The following is a 12,097-nucleotide window of genomic DNA, read 5'->3' on the forward strand; positions in this document are numbered from 1 at the left end:
ATTTCATACTTGGAAGAGAAAAATAGTGCAAGCTAGAAAAGTGCAAATGATAAATTCACCCTTTTTCTCTCTCATTTGTGTATTTTTATTTTTTATTAATTTGTGTTTCATTAATGCATCTACAAAGGACGTTCACAAAGATTCATCACTTGTTTTCCCCAACTATTTATTTCAAAACAAATGACATATAAAAACCAATCACATCACTGTTCTACATAGTCACCTCCCTTTGCGATGCAGGTCACATGACACTACCAATTACAATTCCTCCCATTTTCACCATTTGCAACCAAAATATAAGAGTGTAGAAACTTTTTGAACGTCCTTCGTAAATCCTGGGCATGCTGCAAGTCACACATCTACTTTTCACTCTGCTTTTACAAAAGACATGCTTGTTGCTAATGCTTAATAGGCGTCCCGCAGCAGATAGGACACTATTTTTATGTGCAAAAGGAACAAATACATTGATGACTCGAAGAGGTACTAATAATGTTGTCTAGCTGAGAGACGCATAATGCCACATTGTATGTGCCTACTGCAGCAGCTTCTCCTGTACTACTACATGACTATAGCAAAGTTCTCAGCAAGCTATAGGCACGACACTGGTCAGATTCCATAAATAAGCACCACGCTACAGTGTTGTCCTGACAACAGCAATGCACAGACCCACAAATTGCCAGGATGTCTCAGGTGGCGTTACTATAACAACAGATGAGTCTTTCCGATACAAGTAGTAAGGGTATGTGAACTGGATTGATTTTTTTTTCCTACACAGTCAGTGCTACATTGCAATGATCAAACACTCCCTTATATATATATGTGTGTGTGTTATTGTGTTATCAAAGGTATATCAGCTATTCCCATGTTAGAACATAAAAGTAAACAGTTCTGACCTAAAACCATTGTTCCTTGTATCGGATCTTCCTATTTTCTATTGGGTTAATAGTTTATAACTAATATTAAAGAGGTACTCTGCTGCCCCACTGTTCAAATGATTTTTCCCCTAGGATGACTACCTCCAATGTGCGCAGAGGCTGCTTGCATTGTCCCATTGAAACGAAAATGTCCTCTGGAGAACTTTGGGCAGCTTGAAGCCTTTCCTTTATTACATCTTTACGTAGACCAGTTTTTCTATGCTGGATTTCCATTTGCCTTATAACCTATGTATATCTATACACATTTGAGAAGACCGCCCTTGTAGGAAAAAAAAAAGTTTCCTTGCGATTTTGGATGGTGTTCTCGAAGAGGCTGGTAAAGGGTTGGATATATATCAAGAGCAAGGAAATAACTTCCTAAAACTAGAGAAGCTGACCTAAAACAAAGACTTTTGGGGTTTTCAATGGAAATTTCGATTCCTCCTGACATGGCTTGAGTAGTTCAGCTTTTTGGTTAGGGAATAGGTGTGTGATTGAGTGTAGAGCTACCGGACAGGGCGCTCCCACATCGTTTACGGAACTACAACATCGGTCTCCTGGATATATTGTTTGCACATACAGCTCTTCATTTAAGATTTCACATCTCTGGATCATCTTAGGACCAGGAAAGAATGGATTCCACTTGGGAAAGGTTTTGTCACAAAAAACATCCATTTATATTAAACTCCCAAGATGCAGTTTTTGTAAAGTTTTTTCAGAAATAATGGGTTTTAGTTTTTTCCTTTGACGTGTCTTCCTTGTGCTTGTCATGAAATATCATGTGGTTCTTTAGTCACTTGATTCACGGATTTCTATTGAAGAAATGCCCCAAAAAAAAAAAAATGGCAAAGCTAAACCCACATGGTATTTTTTATGTAATTTTTTTTGCTCCCATAGAGAAATGCCAAGGTTTTGTCCAAGAAAAACGCCATAGTCGCAACAAGCTTTGATTTTGGGAAACTGCCACTGAGCCCAAAACCACAGAAAAGATGAGTAAAAAATGCAGATAAGGAAAAACTCCAAGTGGGTTTGGTGTTTAATAAATCTCGATCGACTATCAGCAGCGTATTTTCACCAAATTTTTTTTTTTAAAAAGCCAGTGTTTTTGCTGCATTCACACTTCGTTTTTACGTTACGGGTGCCGGATCCGGCTGGGGGAGGGGCAAACCGGGCTCTCCTGTAGCCCAGCCGGACCAGCGCTGAAATCCATTTACTTTAATGAGCCGACCAGAGTCGGTGACTCCGGTTGTCTCGTTTTTGACCCATATCCGGTTTTGTGACTGGCAAACTGAAGTGTGAATGCAGCCTCAGAATTATCAAAATCAGTGAAAAGGAAGAGTGGAACAGTTTTTAATAGCAACCAATCAGATCGCTTCTTTTATTTCTCTGAGGCTATTCAAAAAATGAAAGAAGCTATCTGATTGGTTGCTATGGGCAACTGCACCACTCTTCCTGTTAAACAGGTTTCGATAGATCTCCCCCATTTGTGCATATACACTGTTCAGGTCTTGTTGTGGTTAATCGTTTTTCAGGCAAATTTGGATGTGTATACATATCTTGTACATCAGTCACATCAGCTGTATGTTATTTACATTCAATTCTTATTGGGGGGGATTTATCAAAACCTGTCCAAAAGAAAAGTTGCCCATAGCAACCAATCAGATTGCTTCTTTCATTTATGAAAAATGAAAGAAGCGATCTGATTGGTTGCTATGGGCAACTCAGCAACTTTTCCTCTGCACAGGTTTTCATAAATCTCCCCCATTGTTTTTATTATAGTACAAAAAAATATCTATTACCTGGCTGTAGTCAAATCTTATTGACTTTTGGAAAGGACTGACTGTCTCCAGAAGTCTACAATACTGTCCCTCATTTACTAAGAGTGTTGTGTAGGTTTCTTTGTGGGTTTTAATTCCCTACAATTTATTTTCCACGGTATTTACTAAGGTTTCCCTACATTTTCCACTTTCCTTACACTTTGCTTTTTTTTTTTTACACGTGTTCTAATCTATCTGGTTTCCCTCAGCACAAATCCACCACATTTTCTGTGGAAACCTTATTAAATATGTTGGGTTTTTGTGAAAATGTCAGAGACACGCCCCTTTTCTGAGACCGCGCCCCTTTCCCCAGTGACCACGCTCCTTTTTGTGTTTTCTTAGCAAAATGGAGAGTTAGTTGAAGTTTTTTCAATTCTGGTGCAAATTCTGGGGCAGACAGAATTTTTGGCGCAATGCGACAGAATCTGGCGCACAACCCGACAAAATATGTCGGGTTTGCAATAGTAAATGAGGGCCACTATGTCTTCCTTATGTTAGAAGGGATCGTACAGGATCAGTAAAACATAGTTGATTTATGGTAACAACAGCACTAGAGATGAGGAAATAAATTCAGCATAAATCGCATTCTGTATAATCCGATTTTTGGGGATTTTTGGAGATTTCATTTGGCATTTTCTCTGTATGCTGAGCATCACTAGTAGCAATGCTCTATGCATTGACGCTTCCATTTATTGTATTTTATAAGCCAGGAGCTCTACACTCAGGCAAGCCCACAAGCTTTTGACAGGAGTCCCTGCTCCTGTACATACTTTATGTGGGCCATTGTTTCCCAACCAGGGTGCCTCCAGCTGTTGCAAAACTACAACTCCCAGCATGCCCGGACAGCCGAAGGCTGTCTGGGCATGCTGGGAGTTGTAGTTTTGCAACAGCTGGAGGCACCCTGGTTGAAAAACACTGATGTGGGTAATCATGGGCCATTGGGGCACCTCAAAATCAGTATATGAATCCAAAACAAGTCCAACAGATTTCCTTATCAGAGCCCCCCCCCCCCCCCCCCCCCCCAAAAAAAAAATTCTTTTTTTTTTTTAAAAGTCAGGAGATTCACTCATCTTTAAACAGCACCACAGCTGTCCATAGGTTGTGTGGGGTATTGCAGTTTAGCTCTACTGAAGTAAAAAGGGCTGAACTGCAATACCGCACATAACCTGTAGACCGGTGTGATGTAGTTTTTTGAAGAAAGCAACCATGTTTTCCTTATCCTGGGGAACCATTAAAGTAACACCCTTTTCTAATTTATCTTTTTATAAATTAAAGTTAAGCTGATCACATATTCCTCATGATTGGAGTTTATCTGTATGCTGTCATCTATGTCAATAAAAGAGAGGAACGCTGGCCTACAGCATGAGCCCATTGGCAACACTGGGAAAAACTGTCATGGAAAATGTTATATCTGTGCCCGCTCATCCTTATTTCCTGGATTACCTCTGCCTGCAAAAAGGAGAATTATAGCTAATAGGGATATACAGGAAATTTATGTCATTTTTTTTTCTTTTTCAAATACAACTTTTGTACAACAAATCAAATAGCTACATACTGCGAACAATATCATACGAAGAACAGAAAATGCGCCATACTTACAAACTAAACTCACCAATTTTGGGAAATCTACTGACAGCTCCAGTACTTAGTAGATTTCCCATAATTGGCGTGATTACTTTCTGACAGCTCCAGTATGAGAGGGCAAAGGTATGACACCAGTGATGGAGAAGAATATAGCACAGTAACGACAGACGAGACCGGATGTACTCCCCTCTGACAGACTGTGCCATATTCTTGAAAGATCAATAAAAAGAGACTCCTTTTTTCATCAATGTAACAATTTATACAAGTAACAGTAATAGCATGAATACAAATCAAGAAACAATATATAATTAAGAACAGCAAAAAAAACAATAGGTGTTAATATGTTAAAATGAGTATATACAAATTCTGTACTTACATGTAATTACTGACTCGTATGTAAATCAGATAGATATAATATATAGGGGGGAAAAAGTAAAACGATAAATAAAAAGAAAGATAGATTTGATATAGCTAAGACAGATAAGACAATAGATAGATATGATTGAGATATATATGATTGAGAGAGATAGATAGACAGACAGATAGAAATGAGATAGATCGATGGAAATGAGATGATAGATAGATAGAGGAGATAGATATAAGATTAGATAGATATAAATGAGATAGATGATAGATAGATATAAGATTACATAGATAGATATAAATGAGAGATAGATAGAAATGAGATAGATAGATAATGAGATAGATAGATATGAGATAGATAGATATGAGATAGATAGATATGAGATAGATAGAAATGAGACAGAGAGATATGATTTTATATATATACATATATATATATATATATATAAGATTACATAGATAGATATACATGAGATAGATAGAAATGAGATAGATAGATATGAGATAGATAGATAGATAGATAGATAGATAGATAGATAGAAATGAAAGATAGATATGAGATAGATAGAAATGAGATAGATAGAAATGAGAGATAGATATGAGATAGATAGAAATGAGAGATAGATATGAGATAGATAGAAATGAGATAGATATGAGATAGATACATATGAGATAGATAGATAGATAGATAGATAGATATGAGATAGATAGATAGATAGATAGATAGATATGAGATAGATGGAGATGAGATAGATCAATAAATAGATAGATAAATAGATAGATAGATAGATAGATATGAGATAGATAGATATGAGATAGATATATAGATATGAGATAGATAGATATGAGATAGATAGATAGATAGATATGAGATAGATAGATAGGAGATAGATAGGAGATAGATATGAGATAGATGGATATGAGATAGATAGATATGAGATAGATAGATAGATAGCTAGATATGAGATAGATCAATAAATAGATAGATAGATATGAGATACATAGACAAAAAGATAGATGGATTAATAGGTAAATAGATATGAGACAGGGTAAATAAATAAAAGGAATACAATGAAAATATTTACAATTACATTGTATCCACACAGACACATATGTATATACACAGTATCATCTGCGATGACTAATAGCTCTATAGTCAATCACTAGGGCTGTGTGTTCTGCCAGTTGTTAACCCTTCATGTCCTGGTTAATTCCAGTAACAACATGTCCTAGAGGTTTGCTCACATTGCACACAGTGACTCCAGACTATAGATCAGTGTTTCCCAACCAGGGTGCCTCCAGCTGTTGCAAAACTACAACTCCCAGCATGCCCGGACAGCCGAAGGCTGTGTGTTCTGCCAGTGGTTAACTCTTTATGTTCTGGTTAATTCCAGTAACAACATGTCCTAGAGGTTTGCTCACATCGCACACAGTGACTCTAGACTATAGATCAGTGTTTCCCAACCAGGGTGTCTCCAGCTGTTGCGAAACTACAACTCCCAGCATGCCAGGACAGCCTTCGGCTATAGATAACAATGCAGTATATAATATAGCAGTAGTTCACAGCACATGATCCAGACAAGCCATAAAACAGAGCCCTATGAAGGGCAGAGACAGCCCCCCACACCCCAAATTATCTCCAGTAACTTTCCTTACCATGTATGAGCCACAGTGAAGCGCCTCTGCTTGGGTATATTACTGCTCAGCAGCATCCTGCGGAGGAGCCTGGGTGAGTTCCTGGGGGAGATGATAGGTGACAACCTGGGGGACACTGTGGAGGTCTTCCTGGAGGCTTTAGGCTTTTCATGTTGCAACAAGTTCTCCCTTAGAGTCTTGACCAAATCCTCATTTAGCCAGGGGTTAGGGCAGTGTGTATTATCCACTTCAGGCACTGCCAGGGTGTCTGAGCTGGGTGCTTGCTGCTGAGCCATGTCTGCCATACAAGTTTAGTTAAGTCTTGGAGAAAGATGTTGGTAGGAAAAGCTACCTGCTTGCTGCAGAGCAGCCCTTGTAGGTTACTCTTCTTCTGTAAGCAACATGGTGTGGATCTTCAGCTCCTCTGTAGAGATAGGGATGTGTCCACACAGCAGACTAACTCCTCCACTGAAGCCTATGAAGCATTACCACTCCTCTCCTCACTATCCTTGGCACTGGCTCTGTTGGCACTGATGAGAAGACCAGGACTGAGTCTGCATTAGCCCTGCCTTGTCAGAGCCCTACAGGTTCTGCAAAACTATTACAAGTCCTATACTGCAGTTGTGTATATGTAGAGAGAAAGTCAAGGGAGGAGGGAGTGAACGCCTGTCAATGTGGCAGCAGCCTCTCTTCCTATAGTACATTACACTGCCAGGGCTCCTTATACAAGAAGTCAAGCAGAATATTCTTCCTTTCCTGCCATCTGCTCTGCTTCATGTGTAGGTAGAGAGGCAGAGACAGGAGCCACAATCTCATTTATTGATAGTTCAACCATAAATTATTAGTTCTATGAGCTGGAAAATGCTGCAATGCTGACAGTGTGTGGAAATACCTGTTCCATTCACAATACATCAACAAGAGCCTCTGGATCCTGCAGCTCTTATGAATCATTCTATTGGTAGTAAAGACTTTGCAGGTTGCTCTGCGTTTATTGAAATAATATATAAATGTTCTTTGCTAGAAAGAATCAATTATACTGAATTTGCAGAAGTTGATTTGAATTGTTGTTTTGTCAAATTGCTTTTTTCCTAAGATCAAATACTTGATTATTTTTGACAATCCAGATTTAAAGGAGTATTCCAGGAAAATGATATATATATATATATATATATATATATATATATATATATATATAACTGGCTCCAGAAAGTTAAACAGATTTGTAAATTTACTTCTATAAACAATCTTAATCCTTCCAATAATTATCAGCTGCTGAAGTTGAGTTGTTCTTTTCTGTCTGGCAACAGTGCTCTCTGCTGACATCTCTGCATGTCCCGGGAAATGCACAGAGTAGAAGAAGTTTCCTATGGGGATTTGCTTCTACTTTGTACAGTTCCCGAGACAGGTGTCATTAGAGAGCACTTAGACAGAAAAGAACAACTCAACTTCAGCAGCTCATAAGTACTGAAATGATTAAAAAAAAATTTAATATAAGTAATTTACAAATCGGTTTAACTTTCTGGAGCCAGTTGATATATAAAACAACGTTTTTTCCTGGATAACCCCTTTAACAAGGATAGTTGCAGTCAGACACACCTACTATAGTCACTATACAGCTTTAAAGGGGTTCTCCACTGTCCTGTCTTTAGGAGCTCCACTCGCAGTGTCCTGAAATGTATTACTCCGGACGCTGTGTGCGGGCTTCCGTGTTCGAGGCCGCCCCATCGTGATGTCACACCCGCCCCCTCTTGACGTCACGCCCGCCCCCTCAACGAAAGTCTATGGGAAGGGGGCGGGTGTGACATCACGAGGGAGTGGGCGTGACGTCACGATGGGGCAGCCTCGAACACGGAAGCCCGCACACAGCGTCCGGAGTAATAAACTTCCGGACGCTGCAAGCGGAGCTCTGGAAGACAGGGCAGTGGAGAACTCCTTTAAAAGGGTAGTCCAGTGGTGAAAAACTTATCCCCTATCCTAAAGATAGGGGATGTTTCCGATCGCGGGGGGTCTGACCATTTGGGCCCCCCGTAATCTCCTGTATGAGCCCCCGGCTCACTGGTCAGCACGAAGCGGCGGCCAACACGCCCCCTCAATACAACTCTGGTGGTGCAGTGGTCAACACGCCCTCTTTCCGCGGGCTGTCGGGGCCCCATACAGGAGATCGCGGGGGGCCCCAGCGGTCAGACCCCCCCGCGATCGGAAACTTATTACCTATCCTTAGGATAGGGGATATGTTTTCAACCACTGGATATCTCCTTTAAGACGATCTCCTAAGACATTTCTGTTCAATCAACTACAGTGGTTGTGCAAAATAACTAGAACCCCTATGTATACATAGTCAAGTTGAACTCTTCGTAACAAACCTGCCATCACTGGTACCATCCCGTTTTTTCACTCAATCCCATAGCTTATGTCACTGCTGATAACCTTCATTACTTGGGCTGTTCTAAACACCAGTTCATTTGTTTTAGGGCGCGTCACATGTCAAACCTGACCGATCCAAAGGAAAATGTTGGTGCATGCTTTGTAAGGGCGTCTGTAACCCGAGTTGTTGAGTTAATGGATGTGTCTAAGTCTGTGATTTCCTTGACCACATCTCAGTATGCAAATATCAGACTGGCAAAACATCCGAAGGAAGTAGCTGTGGTTAAAAGACAAAGCTTGAGGCAAGGGACAAAAGAGCACTTCATAGTATTGAATCTGATAGCCACACTGATACTCGTGTCCCTGTCATTACTTAAAACTTTTGACATGTCGCAGGGATGATCTCGAGACTCAACCAGGGAAATCGATCAGTTCCCTGCAATCTCCATCCCGCTTCACAAGACATGCTCCATTATAAGTCAACAATTATAGATTTATAAGTCCCTGAGACATGTCAAAAGTAATTTTTTTATAATAAAAAGGACATGTTTAAACTTGCATTCAACTCTGCAGTATTATATGAGGGGAGGGCTTAGTTTTGTGTTTTTTTTGCTACCATTCAACAAAGTGCCCTTTATATCCCTCTTGTCAAGCTTTGACTTTTGACCATTGCTACTTCAATCTGCAGATGATTTGCCAGTAATTGCATGCTGAGATGTGTTCAAGAAAACTGTAGAACTTGACATCCCCTTCAACTCAGCAACTTAGGTTATAGGTACCCCTACCAGGCATGCAACAATTATCATTCCCTTTTGCAACTCTGTCAGGTTTGACATACCAAGTGCATTAAACAGATTTTTAGAACAACACAAGTATTTTGAGAATCAGAGTAATTTCAGAGCAATCATAGTTTATAAAAGCTGCTGGGACCTAGGAAACTAGTCATTGTAGCGGGTGATTTCTGTCCCGTCAGTACTGAGTAACACATTCTTCTTTTTGCTAATTCCCCATCCCCCCACCAGCTTACAGAATAACCGTTGAATCTTGTGGAAATATATAATTGTAATCTATACTAGAGAATTTTGAGAAACATACAAGAGCTGGGACATTAAGACCATTTTAGCTAAATTAGAATGACCAGCTACAGGTGGATAATTTTTGAGTACTTCTATCTAACAAAAGCACCAAATTACATGGGATGTTAATAAAATCACTGACTACCTGGGCCAGTATGTTCGTACTGATTTGTTTGAGATTTACAATGGGGCAAAAAGTATTTAGTCAGCCACCAATTGTGCAAGTTCTCCCACTGAAAAAGATGAGAGAGGCCTGTAATTTTCATCATAGGTATACCTCAACTATGAGAGACAAAATGAGAAAAAAAAATCCATGAAATCACATTGTCTGATATTTAAAGAATTTATTTGCAACTTATGGTGGAAAATACATATTTTGTCACCTACAAACAAGGAAGATTTCTGGCTCTCACAGACGTGTAAAAACTTCTTTTAGAGTCTCCTCTGTCCTCCACTCGATACCTGTATTAATGGCACCTGTTTGAACTTGTTATCAGTATAAAAGACACCTGTCCACAACCTCAAACAGTCACACTTCAAACTCCACAATGACCAAAAAGCTGTCGAAGGACATCAGAAAAAAAATTGTAGACCAGCACCAGGTTGGGAAGACTGAATTAGCAATAGGCAAGCAGCTTGGTGTGAGGAAATCAACTGTGGGAGCAATTATTAGAAAATGGAAGACATACAAAACCATTGATAATCTCCCTCGATCTGGGGCTCCAAGCATGATCTCACCCTGTGATGTCAAAATGATCACAAGAACGGTGTGCAAAAATACCAGAACCACACAGGGAGACCTAGTGAATGACCTGCAGAGAGCTGGCACCAAAGAACAAAGGCTACCATCAATAACACACTACATCGCCAGGGACTCAAATCCTGCAGTGCCAGATGTGTCCCCCTGCTTAAGCCAGTACATGTTCGGGCCCTTCTTAAGTATGATAGAGAGCATTTAGATGATCCAGAAGAGTATTGGGAGAATGTCAAACCAAAGTAGAACTTTTTGGTAAAAACTCAAATTGTCGTGTTTGGAGGAGAAAGAATGCTGAATTGCATCCAAAGAACATCATACCTACTGAGAAGCATGGGGGTGGAAATATCATGCTTTAGGGCTGTTTTTCAGCAAAGCGACCTGGACAACTGATCCGTGTAAAGGAAAGAATGAATGAGTCTATGTGTCGTGAGATTTTGAGTGAAAACTGTAATGTCCGTTTATTTGTTTTTGTATTTTTCTGTTTAGGTGTGTATTAACACACTAGTTTGTTCATAGCAGTTTGCTATTTTACCTGGATAGGAAATAGTGAATGCTCTGAGTAAATGAGAACTCGGGTGGAGTTATTTAGCCAGAGTTCTCCTGCATTCTGGTGGTGGTTATTGAGTGCAATATTACTATGTCTGTTTGTGTAATATTCTGACTATGTCTGCTTGGGCATTTACCTTGTATTTATCTTGTCTTTTTATCTGGGTTTTTAGCCATGGTTATATAACATGCTCCATGTATTTTAGTCTGTGTTACATTACTCGGTTTTAGGATTATGTTTGTTTGTTCTGCTCTATCTGTGTTCACACTGTGTCTGAATCTTGCTTGTTACATGTGCCCTGTATGCTATATTCCGGTTCTGGACTCTATTCAGACTCATCCGGTTCTAGTTTAGTGTTTCTTGTATTATATTTATGTTTCCTACTGGGTCAGCATTTTGTCCACACGGTGGAGTGTGTCCTCTGGCCAGTAGCCTATTATTGTTAATAATAATTATTAATGGCTACTCCTATAGTGCAGTTTTTATGTTGTGTCCAAGTAAGAACAGTGTCCTATATTTATATCCTGTTTGGTTGATCTGATCTTTGTCCTTTGTACTTGTACCTGCTTGTGATAGTTCTTAGTAACTTACCTGTTCAGTTTAGTGTTTTGGCTCTCAGTTCTTCTGTTTATCCCCTTCATCTCCTGGATTCTGCTGTATACTCCTATCTTGCCTAGTCTTGTTCATTTTATCATGTCTGCCGTTTCTCTGATATCCAGTTTATGAACTGTTTGTTAATTCACTATATTCTGCTCTGTTTGTGAGTTTATATTTTGCCCTGTTAGCATTTGTATTCTGTCTGGTATATCTGGTTGTCTAGTAGTTTTCAGTTTGTGTTCTGGCCTGTGACCGACTATGTATATTATGTGTATTACACCACTGCACTTTAGCACAGGAAGGGACCGGTGCCCAGTTGTTGATCCATTGTTTAGGATGGATGGGCAAGTAGGCAGGGAGAGATGTTTAAGGGTCAGTTTAGGGCTCGCTCTCCCTGTCCCCCAGTCGGTCTTGACAAAAACCTCCTTTCATCAGCAAGAGCA

At 39.7% G+C, this 12,097-nt stretch overlaps 1 protein-coding gene across 3 annotated transcripts in view; it reads right to left on the reverse strand.

Moving 5' to 3' along the window:
- The window catches only part of PDE4D (phosphodiesterase 4D), an 846,931-nt gene that overhangs the window by 699,591 nt on the left and 135,243 nt on the right, over window positions 1-12,097 (reverse strand). The window contains exon 1 of one of the 3 annotated variants that reach the window (XM_056540903.1): window positions 6,335-6,960. The exons of the other annotated variants lie outside the window; for them this stretch is intronic. Coding sequence (XP_056396878.1) covers window positions 6,335-6,618 — 284 coding nt within the window. The 5' untranslated portion in view covers window positions 6,619-6,960. Of the gene's footprint in view, window positions 1-6,334; window positions 6,961-12,097 lie in introns of those variants that run through there. 3 annotated transcript variants of the gene reach the window in all.

Source organism: Hyla sarda, chromosome 1, assembly GCF_029499605.1.
Source record: "Hyla sarda isolate aHylSar1 chromosome 1, aHylSar1.hap1, whole genome shotgun sequence".
NCBI classification, from domain to species: Eukaryota; Metazoa; Chordata; class Amphibia; order Anura; family Hylidae; genus Hyla; species Hyla sarda.